The sequence below is a fragment of the Penicillium cataractarum genome (assembly GCF_028827025.1).
Source record: "Penicillium cataractarum strain IBT 29864 chromosome Unknown utg000001l, whole genome shotgun sequence".
Classification (NCBI taxonomy): domain Eukaryota; kingdom Fungi; phylum Ascomycota; class Eurotiomycetes; order Eurotiales; family Aspergillaceae; genus Penicillium; species Penicillium cataractarum.
The window spans coordinates 3,399,986-3,415,760 of NW_026622737.1; the positions used below are offsets into that span (position 1 = coordinate 3,399,986).

The following is a 15,775-nucleotide window of genomic DNA, read 5'->3' on the forward strand; positions in this document are numbered from 1 at the left end:
CGGATTTTGCGAAATGAATAGGACCAGGGTATCTGTCTTCCCATAGTAACAACTGACACCTCAAATCTTCAGGTGCAGCAGAACGACTGTTAGGTCCTCAGGCTATAGCCCATACGCTTAAACCTTCACCCTCATACTTGGATACTTGTATTCTTTTACCATTTGTCTACGTATTTACCTAACGATAATAAGTAATATTACTGATCTATACGTAGCCGATCTAGCCATCAAAATACCGAGCTAGTTAGCTCCGATGAAAGATCAACCACTTCGGTTTAGATATCAAAGATCCAAGGAGGATTACGCTTAAGACTACTGATAGTTATTCGCCAAAGAATGCTCATCTTAAGTGATTAATTGTGCTATTTCAAGTGTTCCTATCTCAAGGCTTCGTGGCAGGGAATTTACCACTGCCCAGAATATCACCATCCTCGGTCTTCCCGTTCAAAGCCCGGTCGATGCGGAACTGGGAAGTCTGGAACAATCGAGGCATGCTAGTTTGCTCGAAAGGAATATCTTGAATAATCATCTTGGCCAACTCTTTCGAGGACAGCCAAATGACCGGCATGCCATGGCCATTGAAACCTGCAAGAATGTACTGATCGTTGCCGCCAGGCACGTTGCCGATGTGAGGGTTGGAGTCGTAAGAATAGCCCATAACACCGGACCAAATCTTGTCAATCTTGGCACCGGTATCTTCCCATCCACTGTAGGTTTTCTGCATGTAGTCGTTGTAATAGTCCTTTGCAGAATCGATGAGAATGCTGTCATCCACATTATCATACCACTGGTCCTCGTGTTTCCGGAACACGGCTGCGGCACCTCCCACGACGATACTGCCGTCGGCTCGAGGAATCAGATATGAAAGGACATTGTCTTCGGTTCGGTTGATATAAGAGTTGTTGAGAAGAGGTGCTGTCACTCCGTCTGGAACGGTGATCCGGCAACAGATGCCCTTGCAGGGAACAATGTTCTTCTTATATTGTGGGAGAACACCTGAGACGTAGGCGTTGTTTGCGTAGACGACTTTTCCCGCATGCATCTTGCCTCGAGGTGTCTCAACGATAAAGCCGCCTTCTGGGTCGGCAGTTACTGATGTGACCGGGGTATTTGTTTGCAAGTTGACGCCAGCATCAACAATCAGCTCTACTAGATGCATGATGAACTTGTATGGCCACATTGTCCCAGCAGTGAAGCTGGCGCAGGCCTTGGCACCTTTCACACCGCAGATCTGCAAATTTATGAGTTTTCTATTCTGTGCTGGGATTATGGATGAGTGATTCACTTACTCCTTCCACGTTGTCACCATTATAGAAAACAACATCATCCATGTACTCGAATCCTTCGGCAACCATTCGGTCGTATACACATTTGGCTTTCTCAGCGGCTTCTGCATTGCACCAAACATCGATCGATCGGGTTAGAGTGAAATCACAATCGATCTTCTCTTGCTCAATGATCTTTTTCAGGGCACGTAGATTGTTAATTTCGAACTCGGCAATCTCAGCTCCGGCTCGAGCTCCTGCACGGTCCACATAGGTTGGAATATGGCCATAAAAGTCTGGCCTTGCGTGACCTCCATTCCGGCCAGTTGCTCCCGAACAGGCACCTCGAGCCTCTAGAATGGCGATTGACTTGTTGACATCACCATGGTCCTTGACGAGATGGTAGGCAGTACTGACACCAGCATACCCAGCACCAACGATCACGATATCACTATGCTCTGGTAATTGCTCTGTTGATCGATGATCATGTAGCTTATGCTGCGTTGTTTGCCAAAAGGTCTCGCCAGGATTGTTGGCAGGGAAACATTGGGAGGATGAATCCCTAGTTCTAGTGGGCAAGTCGTGAGTTCTGGCAGGCATGATAAAAAGGATGATAACGAATGCAGATGGAAAGAAACAACAGAGAGCACACGGGTCAGAGCTTAATTAAGTTTCCGGTGATTTTGATAGAGTTGAGTGGCTTTATCGCTGATAGTCCGGAGACCGGAGAGGCTATCGGTAATTGGGAAGGGAGAACTGGCCAGTCAGGCCGAACGCGCTTGTCGACCGGGCCGGAATTTCCTGTTTGGGTCTCAACTCTAAAGCCTAATCTCGCCCCACGCAACCCCCCGCATGAAGCCCGCGACATGGGGGGACTTGGACATTGTCAGTGCTCAGCCTGCCTGTCTCAAAGATAGTCGAGGTCTGAGCTTCTTTCTTATCTTACCGGTAGGAATCCGGTCGCTTGAACCAACGACAAATCAGCGATTACCAATGGCTCCAAGATGAGCTGTGGCCATGCATCGTGATTGGTGCCCGACAGATTGCCAAAAGGAATATGCATGAAAGTGGAAAATAGTACAAATTTCCCACGCCGACTCCAATTATTCAATATTCTCCAAGAAAATTCTGTTTCGACTGCTTATTCTTCAAACATGTCCATTTCCGCCATGTCGGAGGACCACGATATTCACATTACCTCTTCCAAAGAGAAATACCCTAATTACAACGCCGAGATGACCAAAGAAGGAGATGTGGAGAATGCTGCTGGGCAGCTGGAGGAAATCCACAATTTCAAACAGGGACTCCACCAGCGACACATCCAGATGATCGCGCTGGCTGGCACTGTTGGAACGGGTCTGTTTCTCAGCTCAGGTCGTGCCATCGCCCATGCCGGCCCATTAGGAGCATTCCTGTCATATTCCATTATTGGTCTCGCTGTATCGAGTGTGGTCTTTGGTGTCGGAGAGATGGGCTCATTGGCGCCTCTGAACGGTGGTGTAATACGTTATGCGGAAATATTCTTCGATCCTGCCCTCGCATTTGCCAATGGATGGAATCAAGTGTACTCCTATATTGTATCCATCCCGGCCGAATTGGTCGCGTGTGCCGTCATTGTCGAGTTCTGGATCACCGTCAGCAGCGCCATATGGATCACCGTGTTTGGTCTCATTATGATAGTAACAGCTCTTCTCTTCGTGCGCATTTATGGTGAACTCGAATTCGGTTTTTCGATTCTCAAAATCATGTTGGTTATCGGTATCAACATCATGGCTCTGGTCATCACTTGCGGCGGAGCGCCAAACCACAAAACCACGGGGTTCGAATATTGGAAGGCTCCGTACGGCCCTTTCGTCCAATACCTTGGCATCAAGGGCTCACTAGGTCGATTCCTCGGATTTTGGACCACATTCAGCAACGCTCTATACGCTTATTCAGGCATTGAAAATATCACGGTTGCTGCTGCAGAGACCCGAAGCCCCCGCCAAGCTATTCCAATGGCCGCACGCCGCATCTTTGTCCGTATCCTACTATTCTACGTTATTACGATATTCATGGTCGGTTTGGTTGTATCCTCTGCCGACCCCAGTCTACTCCGAGACTCTGGAACAGCGGCCCAGTCTCCTTTCGTCATTGCCGCCAAGGATGCCGGTATCAAAGTGGTGCCATCGATCATCAATGCCGTTGTCCTTACCTCAGCTTGGTCATCGGGTAACTCTAACATGCTTGGTGGCTCTCGAATTCTATATGGTATGGCAATGCAGGGCCATGCTCCCGCTATCTTCAAGCGTCTTAACCGCTACTCAATCCCCTACGTCGCCGTCGCCCTTTACGGCATCTTTATGGCCCTTGGTTATATGAGTCTCTCTGACGGCGCATCCTTGGCTTTCACATGGCTTCAGGACCTAGTTTCTATTTCCACAATAGTCAACTGGATTACTATCCTGGTCGTTTACCTACGATTCCTATATGGATGCCAGAAGCAAGGGATCGACCGGAAGAGAGAATTGCCCTGGGCGGCTCCGTTCCAGCCTTATGGCACATGGTTTTCATTGGTCATTTTCGTTCTTCTCTTCCTCACTGGAGGATATTCTACGTTTATGAAGGGACATTGGAGTACGGAAACTTTTATTTCCTCTTACTTCAATTTGCCGTTTATTCTCATCGTGTACTTTGGCTACAAGCTCTGGATGAAGACGAAGATCATTCCGTTGGAGGATATTCCAATTCGGGCCTTCATTGAACATTACCAGCAGAACCCCGAGCCAGAGCCCGCGCCCAAACGGGGGATTCAGCGATTGAATATTCTATGGTCTTAATGCTGGGTAATAATTGGTTGAATATTTAGCAAATGCAATTTTTATTTCAGTATATAAATCGATCTCCATGACCTTCTCAGTCAATTCATTGTCTATCTTCCTAAGAGAGACACTGACTGACACTTGAACCATCACGTTTTTGGGAGAATCCACGGCCTCGATACAATTGTATGACACCTGCCTACCACTATCCCCCCACCATGTATTGCTGAGTTGTTACCAAGACTCGAGCCTCCTGTGCTCCTGCTATGTCGTTCCACAATGGATGGATTACTTGATCCGCTTACGGAACCGGCGAGATTGGCTTATCTCATTTCGGCCCACTCTGTGCAAAGTGCCTTTGAGCCTCAGATAAAACGATAAGCAGTGTTAAGAGGATATCTTACCTTATTTCCATGGTTTACTCATTCGATAGATAGGGGTTGGACGGTTGATGATACTCGCCGGTGTCCGCTAAGATAAACCGGACCGGACCTTCCCGATTGGGAATAGTTTAGACCGGAGCTCACGATAGTAATTGAGGAGCTTCGGGTGCGGGGAGAAACAGTACGCGTGACCATCGGTCTTTCTTTATTATTTTACGAAGCTTATCTTCCTATGTTGAGCCTGAACCTTGCAATTGGATCAGAATAAGCCAGCTAAACCATCTTACGAAGTCTCCGTGTCTCAATTGCTTTCCAACAACGCAAGCTACGTCCTCTTGCGGAACCCCGCACCACCACGATCACAATCGAAATCATCCTCATCAACGCCTAAACAACCCCATTTTCATTTCCTCACAATGACCGGTCAAAAACACGTCGTATTCGACGTGGTCGGTACATGCGTCTCATTCGACGCCTTCTACAATGGCATTGACAAAGTCATCGGCGAGCGCCTCCTAGCCCGAAACATCACAGCTCGCTCTTTCGGCTTCACCTGGATGACAGCAGCCGAATTGGAGTTTACCTTCCTCTCCATATCCGAACGCTACAAGCCATATAAAGAAGTCATGTCGGCCCTCTTCTTCCGCACACTATACATGATGGGTGTCGAGGACCCGCGTGCTTTCGCTACCGAAGCTGAGCGAGACCAGTGCGCACAGGGGTACTCCGAGCTGGAGCTGCGCCCAGGAACGAAAGACTGCTTTGCGAAGCTACGCGATGCAGGTTTCACGGTCTGGTGCCTGACGACCGGGGACACCAAGCGTGTACGTGGATACTTTGAGCGCGGTGGGGTTGATATGCCTCTTGAGAACTTTATTAGCTGTGATACGGCTGGTGTGGCGAAGCCGGCGCTGGCGGCGTATAGACCTGCTTTGGCCCAATTTAAGGAAGAGGATGCGAAGTGGTTTGCGGCGGCGCATATGTGGGATGTTACGGCTGCTGTGAAGGTGGGCTTCCGGGGTGCTTATTGCACTGTATATGAGAAGGAGTCTTGTGCCGAGATTTTTGATTCAGAGCTTGAGGTTGTTGAGGACACCCTGCCTGCGATGGCGGATAAGATCATTGCGGCCTCGCTCTGAGAGAGCTTATGTAATTTAGATTGATATCAGATGAGATGTATAGAATTGTACATGGGTTATAAATACATAGGTCCTCGGAGAGTACTTCAGTGTCTGTTAATGTCCATACTTTGAGCTGCACTGTATTCTGGACTCGTGAGGAACTGTTCCAGCATTTGTGTCTCAGTCCAGGTGGGCCACGCTGCGGAGGGCGATGTATTTTCAGCGCCGAAAAGCGGTATTTCAATGATGGGATCAAGGGCACCGAGCATCCCCATGTCTCGATCGGACACAGACATGGATGCCTGACTGTAGTCTATGTCAACGATGCGGTCATATGTATGTGTGTAAAGTCCGGAAGACTGGCCGGTTTGCGGTCCGATGTCCTCGGTTTGACTAGAAGGACCCGCATCAATGAGGGGTGGTTCAAGCGTGGCACCTTCTCTCAGTCTAGCGCCCCAATGCTTGAAAGCCTCGTAATCCGAGATGGGACGATTAGACAGTACCATATCACCATGCTGAGACTTCTGAACGCCGGCATGAAGCCGTGCGAGTGCCCGCTCAAGCGTTTCAATCAAAGATACCTCAGACTGAGCCGACTCGCCAGCCGCAGACATTTCTCGAATCATATCAAGCCCTTTATAGAGAAGGGTTCGAAATTGCTCAGAGAAATTTTGTATGGAGTAGGCAATCAACACAAGAAGTGACGCTCGACATGAGCTATATTCAATGTAAGAAGCTCGTGCCAGGCCTGATCCGCAATCGCGTAGTTTTTGCAAAATCCCCAGTGCTTCCGTCGCTGCCTCAATGCAGTCATCAATCAAGTCTTTGCGACTTAACGAGTACTTGAAGCCAGTACCATCTAAGGATGCGGCTTTGTCGGTGACACTGGGCTCCGAGTCTGCTGGTGAGTTGTTCATTGATTCCGAAATCTCTTTCTTCAGCAGGAATGGTCGCCCAATAAACATCCGAACTAAACAATATTCCAGTTGGAAATGCATGACTGAACGAAGTTGCGCCACCGGCTGCAAGTCGCTGTTCACAATCTCTTGGGGAAGGGCACTCCACCACTCTTTTAGTGCGGCTTTGCTGGCCAAGAGGTGAGATATAATCTTGGAAATCTGTTGTTTGTGGCAACTTCGAAGATTGCTCCTATGGGTATGTTAGTCTTGGCCATATATTGAGGCTATCAGAACATACACATCACAAAACAGGTCTTCTAAGAAGTGAATCAGTTGAATCGAAGCTTCAGCGCGTGCAACACTTGTGCGAGTGTCGTCTAATTCCATTTCAGGTCGATATATAGGGAAAGTAGCATCAATGTCGGCCTTGAGCACTGAAAGAGGCCTGCCGTGGAAGATGGAGATTTTTCTGGCCTATGTTAGCACATTTTCTCTCCCAAAGTGAAGCCTTCGCATACCTCTCAAGTAAGTATGCCGTCCACCACACACGATTGCGGGTCTCGATCATAGTCGTACTAAAAGCATCGTTCTTGCACCTTCTATGCATGCCGTTCTGCATTCCAAGCCGAATTGCAAGATTGATGTAAATATACCCCAGGCCCGACGTATCGACAGGTAGTGCATAGTAGCCAAAGAGAAGACAGGCTTGGACACTTTCAAGTGAGGATAGTTCGATGATCTCTGGTAGTAACCGAATCGCTTGCTGGTAGAATGTCGCGCCGATATCCTCCTCGGAGAAGTTTTGACTTGATGTCCCAGTCGAGCTGTGCTCTGAAGATTCAAGATGTGCATATTGGGACCCGATTGCAAATACAGTAAGCAAGATGCTGATGATCACCTCACCTCCCTTCTTGGCGAAGCTGCTAGGGTCGCCATAGAGAAGATTCATCCTCTGAAGAAACCAAGTTTTTTCAACAAAGAAGTAGTGGGTCTCAGCATATTTGAAGAAGTTTCTTGCCAGAAACTCGGCAATTGGACGAGGGGGACAGCATGATATTGCCGCGGAAAGGTGGTCACGCCCTGGTCGCAACTGATGAGCTCGTGGGAAGTCCCAACCCCGGCTAGAGTCATTTGTCTGATATGTTCTATGATTAGACCATTTTCTCGAGTTTGCAAGGAGGTGAGTAGAGCGTACCCGACTCTCTAATCCCCCCATTTGCTCGATATGTTGCTTCAATCGCATAGAGAAGTTCCAATATGAAAATTCTCCGGAGAAGTCTAAACAGAATCAGCAATTAGTGACACAGAAAGTGAACTGTAGAGACTGACGCGTAGTGTTATCCCCAACAGGATCCATTGTACACGCTTCATCATCCATCACTAATCCTTCCACTTCCTGGGCGTCCGACGCTACAACACACGCACTATCGCCGTCCGCATCAAGTGCATCTGCTAGTTTGGCAAGACTCTTTGTATCAAGTCGAATCCCTTCAATTGTCCGTTTCAATATACGTTCCATATATTTCGAGCGGTCAATCAATTCTTGAAAGTCAGATGTGGCCACTCGTTCTCTGCGTATATTAGCGCTTTTCTGCACCAAGAGTGCACCATGGATACATACGCTGGAATATATGCCCTGAATTCACGTGTCCTTGACACTGGCCCTTTCTCACACACGCGCTGGAAGTGGAGGCATCTCCTGCAAGGAGGTCCACCCTCACACTTCTCCTTCATGCGCCGACACTCGTCACATCTGGATGCAGTATGTTAGACACAGATTTCAAGCCTCATTTTTGATACTTACGCTCGAGTCGTGCGTTTCCGGTTATCCATGACTATGTACTTATTCGTACTAAGTAGTCAAATGACCGAAAGTGAAGTAGCTATTAACGGGAAAGCACGAACAAGATGGCCAGAGTGTGGGGTTGATCCCGTGATCTGTTCGGCGATAAGGAAACCACCAATCACGGAACTCGAACAATATAAGCTCCGAGGCTAGAAAACCATTGCGATAAGATCATCCTTGATAGGTAAGCAGGTAACCAAGATGACAATGCCATGTGAGCGAGATAATCGCAACCTATACTTGATTCGCGAGGTGCATAGTTGGTACTGTACATATGTACAGCATTTGCTTTTTTTGACGACAGTCTGGGGAAGGACCCACTAGTGAATATTGCCGCATCTAATTAGCTACGTCATCTTCTAGAAGCACTTCTAGTTTCACATTCTGCTGCGTGTCACTTGCCACATGCAATCCACGTTTCAAGGCGCTCAATAATAGAGCAGCTATTTCTGCTGGGGAGAATCATAGCTTTCAAAGTGGGAATGCCGCCACTTCCTGAACTTGTGGCTTTTGCCACCATCTATACCTAGCCTTAGCAGCATTTTATTAATCCCAATCTTCGGGGATGTTCAGACCAATATTCCCAGCCCGCGTTAAAAGACGATACCCGAGAGATCAATGAGGATAATCAGAACATCATTAAGCTTATAGTCTCAAGACAAGATGAAGGTAGTTTTTCTAACGTCTCTTGCTTCAAAGTTTCGGAATATTGTAGAAGTCAAAACGAATTTGTTAGTGTAATCCTCATGGAAATTCGTAACCCGAAAAGATTACTCTGAACTCCAATCTTCCTTCTCTAACCCCGTATCCGTCTATTCTATTTGCAGAAATCAATCAAAATGTAGATTATCAGAAAGCCTTGTCTGATGGATGATAAATGATAGCTTAAACAGAAAAGTCATCAGGCTCTTCACAGTCATCATCGTTGGCTTCGCTCGGAATTTCGTGAATAATATCGTTGGTCTGAGGACCGGTATATTTGCTAGGAATTGTGAGTACTATCCAGTTCATCCTGACGGGGAGTTGTGTCTTACCCTCTGGCTGCGACCCACCACCAAACCAGGGCGAATATCGCAATAAAAGCTGCCACGCAGATCGCATAATTCCTGGTAAAGCAATGTCAGTTTGCCGAAAATTTGATGACGGTGAGGAGGCTCATACATGTTGGCAGGGGTAACAGGTAGCTGCGATGGGAAGAAGAGGATGGTACTAATGAATAGCACCCAAACTACTGCAATGTAGTTGATAAGTGTACCCCATCTTCCTAGGGTAAACGGCCCCTCGATAAACTTGACCTTGTCCTTATAAATCTGATGGGCCAAGATGACAGATACATATGATATATCCAGTGCGGGAGCAGTGACGCTAAAGATCGCGAGGGCGGTCTCGGTTGAGCCGATGGCAATCAAGTTCAGAGAAATGCTGAAGAAAACCACGAACCAAACCGCGTTGACGGGGGTATGGGTATAAGGATTCACCTTGGATAGGAAGGGAGAGAAGGGAAGCGCGTTATCTCGAGCAAAGGCGTACGCCATTCGTGTATCTGCCAGCATGGCCGAGCAGCCGGTGAAAAATTGGACAAGAATGGCGAATGCCCACATCACTGTGCCGCCCGTCCTCCCACCCGCATTCAAGAATATCTGAGCAGCAGGTAAGCCTGTTGGAGAGTTCAGGATTCCCTCGAAATCAGTCAAGCAGAAGCACATGCTGACGGTTAGGAGCCATCCAAAGGCTCCGGATACTAGCACGGCGGTTTTGATCGCGACTGGTCCACGAACGGCAGCATCATGTGTTTCCTCGGACATGCTATGTAGACTATTAGAATTGTCAAGATACACTTAAACTGGTGGACTAACTGAGTTGTCCCATCGTAATCGGTCATTGTCCATGCAACGGACAAGAATCCTAGGAAGAATGAAAACACCTTGGATCCCCATCCGGACCCGTCGGTGAAGTGAGTAAACACCCAGGAGGCTGGCTGCTTATCTGGGGTAAGATATAAAAGGGCAGCACAAATGCAGATCGTAGCGATAACTTTTAAATGTGAGTAGATGAAATAAAAGATACATGGGATGAAACGTACTATTGATAGGAGCAAACCAAAGGATGATGCGATGCAAGGTCTTGGTGGTCAGCGAGCAGATGATGCCGAGGATAAGCAATATCCCAATAGACACTAGCACTGTCTGAAGAGCCGTTCTAAGACTTTGTTAGAATTTAATCAGTTACCCCGAAGGTATTCACATACGGTGAATATGAGTATTCGCCATTGATGAGATCCGAATTCATGCTGACGCAAGCAAGTAACATCTGAGAGACGGTATACGCGACCGACGACACACCAGCTGTCTGACCCAGCAGATTGCACCATCCTTGAGTCCAAGCAAAGAGAGGGACTTGGTCGGGGGGTACCACATGTTTTGTCACATAGTACATACCCCCTGCGGTTGGGTACGCAGACACTAATTCGGCCACGGAACTACCGATGGCCAGAGCCATACAAGAGCCGATTAGCCAACACCATACGGCCGTGGCCGGGCCACCAACTATAAGAGGTTGGCCTAGCGTTGCAGGCACACTTCCTAGGACTCCCAAAATACTAATGGCATAGGACACAGTGGACCATTTGGAGAATTCTCGTCGAAGCTCCTAGATACCGGGGAAATAAGGTTAGCGGCAGTACCCGCAGGATCCATGGGAAACTGCGGGCGCACGTACCTGTTTGTAGCCAATTCGGGCGAGCAAAAGCTCATCATCATCTTGTATCGTAGCCATTGGTGGAGATACTGGTGGGGGAGGGATCGTGAGCGAACTACCCTTTGATTTACGATCTGGGTCGAGGGTTTTAGCCGTCGAGTCCATCGTAATGAGTGGATGGCAAAGGAGGAGAAGAGATAAGGTTGAGGGGAAGGAAAAAGCAAAAAAAAAAATCAAAGATAGGAGCACGCAATAATTAATAGGGAGGCGACATACCATGCACGCTAGGATATATGCTAGGGACTGTACGGAAAATGTATCTTGGGTGTCCGGCAGTGACGCCAGATGGAGGGGCCAAGTTCCGATTTAGGAGCGAGCAGACGGTATGAATGGGAGACGAGAAAATATTCAGATGCCCTAACGGGGGCTAGAATATGCGAGTACTGTCGTGATGTGCGCAATCCGATAAGCGCGACTCCGTTGATTCGGTTATGAGCCAGTGAGTCAAGCGATAGGGGGTTCGTGAATAAACGACAGGGTATGGAGGAACTCAATGGGCCACTGAAAAAGTATGCGAGGATCAGGGATTAACATGCATCGGTATCGCAGGCTTATCGGAAGGTCCTCAAGTTCCCCAGTCGGACGGGGCTTCCGGCCTCTTAACTAGCCCAACTTAGCACGGAAGGAAGAAATTGATGCATTGGTGGGCTACAATGGTACTATTTACATGGCTGGTGTCTCCCCCGGTGGAATGGCGGTGGAGGGCAAATGGCGACAAAGTGATCAAGATGAGACCACTAAGTCATTATATGGGTGATCTTGGGTACAAGATTTTTTTTCCATGAAAGACAAAAGAAAGACTTGACCAAATGAGCAACTATTGAGAAAAGAATATCGAGTTGAAACCCAAGAATGTCGTGAATTCCAGTCAGGTACAGAGTATACTTTAACGGTTCCACACGTGAAGCCTCGGAGCCACTTATTTCCGCAGGCCCGCGTCGCGGGAAGTAAAGGTGGTCAGTCCGATCATCAACATCGTCAACATCGCGGGGTACAGCGCATTCTAAACCTCCTCCGTTATGCTTTGCTGATCACTAGGCTCCCTGTCCCTTTCGCCCAGGATCCACCATGGCTGACCCAATGTATCACGCAATGGGCCAGGCTGCCTATGACCCCTCCAACCCCCAAGCTCAACAACACCTTCCCCCTCAATCATCGCAGCCATACCCTGCCGCTGGTTACCCTCCGGGTGCTGCTCCTCCACAGCCAGGAGCCGGCCATGCCAACCCTCCGCCAAATCAGTGGCCTGCATACGGCTCTCCTCAGCAGCCCTACCAAGCCCAGAGCCCTGATGCCGCATACAATGCCGCCCAACAAGCACCAGCAGGTACCGCTGGAGATCCCAATATGACTGGACTGGCCTCGCAGATGAGTGGTTTGGGAATTGCAACCGATGCTGGAGCTAGGACACACCGAAAGAAGCACCGTCATGCCTACCATGACATTGGAACCGGCTCAGCTGCTGCCGCTACACCGGGCTTCAACAACGCAGCGCCCCCCGCGGGTGGCGTGCAACCAACCTCTCAATTCCTCAACACCGGTTTGAACCAAAGTCCGCCCACGGTGGCTCCTGGTGGAGTTCCCCAGCCCGCGCTCTCTGCGCCGGGAATCACTTCGCAACCTGGAATGCCCAGTGGCGCGGGCTCGGTAGCCACGCAAGGTCGGATTGACCCTGAACAGATCCCCAGCATCCCCCGATCTCGAGACCTACCTGCTCAGTACTATTTCAACCATGTCTACCCGACGATGGATCGACATCTACCTCCTCCTGCCTCGATTCCGTTCGTTGCTCATGATCAGGGCAACTCGTCGCCAAAGTACGCCCGCTTGACGCTCAACAACATTCCCTCGACGTCCGATTTCCTCTCCTCCACTGGTCTCCCTCTGGGTATGATCCTACAGCCGCTTGCACCACTGGACCCTGGCGAACAACCAATTCCCGTGCTGGACTTCGGGGATACCGGTCCCCCACGCTGCAGACGGTGCCGCACATACATCAACCCGTTCATGTCATTCCGGGCTGGTGGCAGCAAATTTGTCTGCAACATGTGTACATTCCCCAATGACACGCCCGCCGAATACTACGCGCCTGTGGATCCGAGTGGTGCGCGTGTGGATCGTATGCAACGACCGGAGTTGATGATGGGCACAGTCGAGTTCTTGGTGCCCAAGGAATACTGGAATAAGGAGCCCGTGGGTCTCCGCACTCTGTTCTTGATCGATGTCAGTCGCGAGTCGTCACATCGTGGCTACTTGAAGAGCGTCTGTGCTGGTATCGCGGAAGCTTTGTATGGCGAGGATGGGGAAGTAGATGGCTCCGAGGGCGATGAATCCAAGGCGCGCAAGCTGCCTGCTGGCGCAAAGGTTGGCATTGTTACTTACGACAAGGAAGTCCAATTCTACAACCTCACGGTAAATGAGCCCCGGCCAACCAAAACAATGCGCATTCAGCTAACGTGGAGTCAGGCAAACTTGAACCAAGCGCAGATGATGGTGATGACCGACCTCGAAGAACCGTTCGTGCCACTCAGTGAGGGTCTCTTCGTCGATCCATACGAATCCAAGTATGTTCTGGTCAAATCTATCGCTTTTCTGCTTGTCAAGGTACTAACGAGCAAAAAGATCCGTCATTTCATCTCTTCTAGCCCGGATACCCACCATTTTCTCTCACATCAAGAATACCGAGTCAGCATTGCTTCCTACTCTGAATGCTGCCCTCTCGGCGCTGCAGCCAACGGGAGGCAAAATTGTCTGCGCGCTGGCAAGCCTGCCGACGTTCGGCCCTGGAAAGCTGTCAGAGCAACGCGATGACCGGAGCCTTCATGGAACCGATGGCGAGCGCAAGTTGTATACCACTGAAGATGCGGCATGGAAGAAGACTGCGAGTAAAATGGCCGAAGCAGGCGTGGGCGTGGACTTCTTCATTGCGTCTCCCGGTGGCGCGTACACGGATGTGGCGACAATTGGTATGTTGAGACCGCTAAGGACGGCATTGAAGAACTTCAGAATCTAACTCTACGACCAGGTCATGTGGCAGCGCTTACTGGAGGCGAGACTTTCTTCTACTCCAACTTCCACTCGCCCCGCGATGCTCTCAAGGTGCGGAAGGAGTTGGTTCACGCTATCACCCGAGAGACCGGTTACCAGTGTTTGATGAAGGTCCGATGCTCCAACGGTCTTCAAGTTTCCTCTTACCATGGCAACTTTGTACAACACGCTCTGGGTGCCGATCTTGAGATTGGCGGCGTCGATGCGGAGAAGGCTATTGGTGTTCTCTTCAGCTACGATGGGAAACTGGATCCCAAATTGGATGCTCACTTCCAGGCCGCTTTGTTGTATACCTCTGCAGATGGCCAACGCCGAGTCCGGTGTATCAATGTGGTGGCTGCTGTTAATGAAGGTGGTATGGAGACGATGAAATTTGTCGATCAGGATGCTATTGTGGCAGTCATCGCCAAAGAGGGTCAGTCAAGTGTCGAACAAATGCTTAGTGATCTTCGTCTCATTGCTAACTTCCCACTACAGCCGCCTCCAAGACGCTCGACAAGAGCCTCAAGGACATTCGAGCCAGCATTTCAGAGAAGACAGTCGATATTTTCAGTGGATATCGCAAGATCTTCTCTGGGTCACACCCTCCTGGACAACTGGTTTTGCCTGAGAATTTGAAGGAGTTCTCAATGTATATGCTGAGCCTGGTAAAGTCCAGGGCATTCAAGGGTAAGTAGATTGGAAAGAGTTGTTTAAATGTGACATTCTGGCTAATCTCATTTTGCAGGTGGCAACGAAGCAATCGACCGCCGAGTCCACGATATGCGCATGATTCGGTCAATCGGCTGCACAGAAATGTCTCTATACCTGTATCCCCGTATCATTCCCATCCACAACATGCAACCGGAAGATGGCTTCCCCAACGAGTATGGTCAGCTCCAAGTCCCGCCAGCCGTACGGGCAAGCTTCTCCAAGGTCGAGGAGGGCGGTGTCTACGTTGTGGACAACGGTCAGGCCGTTCTCCTCTGGCTGCATGCACAGGTCTCGCCCAATCTGCTTGAGGATCTGTTCGGTCCCGGACACAACTCGCTCCAGGAGCTGAACCCCAACATGTCATCGTTGCCCGTGTTGGAGACACATCTCAACGCCCAAGTCCGGAACTTGTTGCAGTACTTCTCTACGGTGCGCGGATCCAAGGCCGTGACCATCCAATTGGCTCGACAAGGCCTCGACGGGGCAGAGTATGAATTCGCCCGGCTACTGCTAGAGGATCGGAACAACGAAGCCCAAAGCTACGTGGACTGGCTGGTGCATGTCCACCGGCAAATTAACTTGGAGTTGGCCGGTCACCGCAAGAAGGAAGAGTCAAGTGGCGAGAGTACATTGGCCAGTCTCTCGGCTATGCGATCACCAATGTGGTAACGTAGCGAGAGGACGGGAATTGTCCTGGCCTAGGCTTCCAGGTATAGTCTTTAGGCACCTTACCTCGGGGGTCAGCCAGGCGGGCTTCCTTTGGCCTTTCCCGGCATCCATTGCCTCCGCTCCAGGCCCATCCCTTAGGGCCTAATCGGACTGTATGGGACACACCAAATCCCTGTCTACGAAAATGGAACGGAGAGAATCAGCCCCGAAGCAGGAAGGTGACTGCAGTGGCTGTGTGATGGTGGAGTGGAGCCCCAGGCAGGCGGGGTGGAAGTGCCACAGAAGGGCGTGAA

At 49.7% G+C, this 15,775-nt stretch overlaps 6 protein-coding genes across 6 annotated transcripts; 3 read left to right on the forward strand and 3 right to left on the reverse strand.

The window, feature by feature from the left end:
• Window positions 1–382: 382 nt before the first annotated feature.
• On the reverse strand, window positions 383–1,865 carry N7496_001168 (NAD(P)/FAD-dependent oxidoreductase; the record flags this gene model as incomplete). Its single annotated transcript, XM_056694099.1, has 2 exons — window positions 383–1,231; window positions 1,290–1,865. The coding sequence occupies 2 exons, from the start codon at window positions 1,863–1,865 to the stop codon at window positions 383–385; spliced, it is 1,425 nt and encodes a 474-aa protein (XP_056560828.1).
• Window positions 1,866–2,419: 554 nt separating this feature from the next.
• N7496_001169 (aromatic amino acid and leucine permease) lies at window positions 2,420–4,084 on the forward strand (the record flags this gene model as incomplete). The annotated part of the gene is made up of 1 exon (XM_056694100.1): window positions 2,420–4,084. One exon carries the CDS (start codon window positions 2,420–2,422, stop codon window positions 4,082–4,084), a length of 1,665 nt encoding a protein of 554 aa, XP_056560829.1.
• A 781-nt stretch (window positions 4,085–4,865) lies between these two features.
• On the forward strand, window positions 4,866–5,588 carry N7496_001170 (putative 2-haloalkanoic acid dehalogenase; the record flags this gene model as incomplete). Its single annotated transcript, XM_056694101.1, has 1 exon — window positions 4,866–5,588. One exon carries the CDS (start codon window positions 4,866–4,868, stop codon window positions 5,586–5,588), a length of 723 nt encoding a protein of 240 aa, XP_056560830.1.
• An 86-nt stretch (window positions 5,589–5,674) lies between these two features.
• N7496_001171 (transcription factor domain-containing protein) lies at window positions 5,675–8,302 on the reverse strand (the record flags this gene model as incomplete). The annotated part of the gene is made up of 7 exons (XM_056694102.1): window positions 5,675–6,719; window positions 6,768–6,938; window positions 6,988–7,604; window positions 7,665–7,747; window positions 7,799–8,040; window positions 8,091–8,222; window positions 8,274–8,302. 7 exons carry the CDS (start codon window positions 8,300–8,302, stop codon window positions 5,675–5,677), a joined length of 2,319 nt encoding a protein of 772 aa, XP_056560831.1.
• Window positions 8,303–9,200: 898 nt separating this feature from the next.
• N7496_001172 (uncharacterized protein) lies at window positions 9,201–11,090 on the reverse strand (the record flags this gene model as incomplete). The annotated part of the gene is made up of 7 exons (XM_056694103.1): window positions 9,201–9,297; window positions 9,350–9,421; window positions 9,477–10,121; window positions 10,172–10,349; window positions 10,399–10,514; window positions 10,564–10,964; window positions 11,034–11,090. The coding sequence occupies 7 exons, from the start codon at window positions 11,088–11,090 to the stop codon at window positions 9,201–9,203; spliced, it is 1,566 nt and encodes a 521-aa protein (XP_056560832.1).
• Window positions 11,091–12,140: 1,050 nt separating this feature from the next.
• N7496_001173 (Sec23/Sec24 family protein) lies at window positions 12,141–15,482 on the forward strand (the record flags this gene model as incomplete). Its single annotated transcript, XM_056694104.1, has 6 exons — window positions 12,141–13,484; window positions 13,539–13,636; window positions 13,695–14,038; window positions 14,098–14,535; window positions 14,598–14,789; window positions 14,848–15,482. The coding sequence occupies 6 exons, from the start codon at window positions 12,141–12,143 to the stop codon at window positions 15,480–15,482; spliced, it is 3,051 nt and encodes a 1,016-aa protein (XP_056560833.1).
• Between the last annotated feature and the right edge of the window lie 293 nt (window positions 15,483–15,775).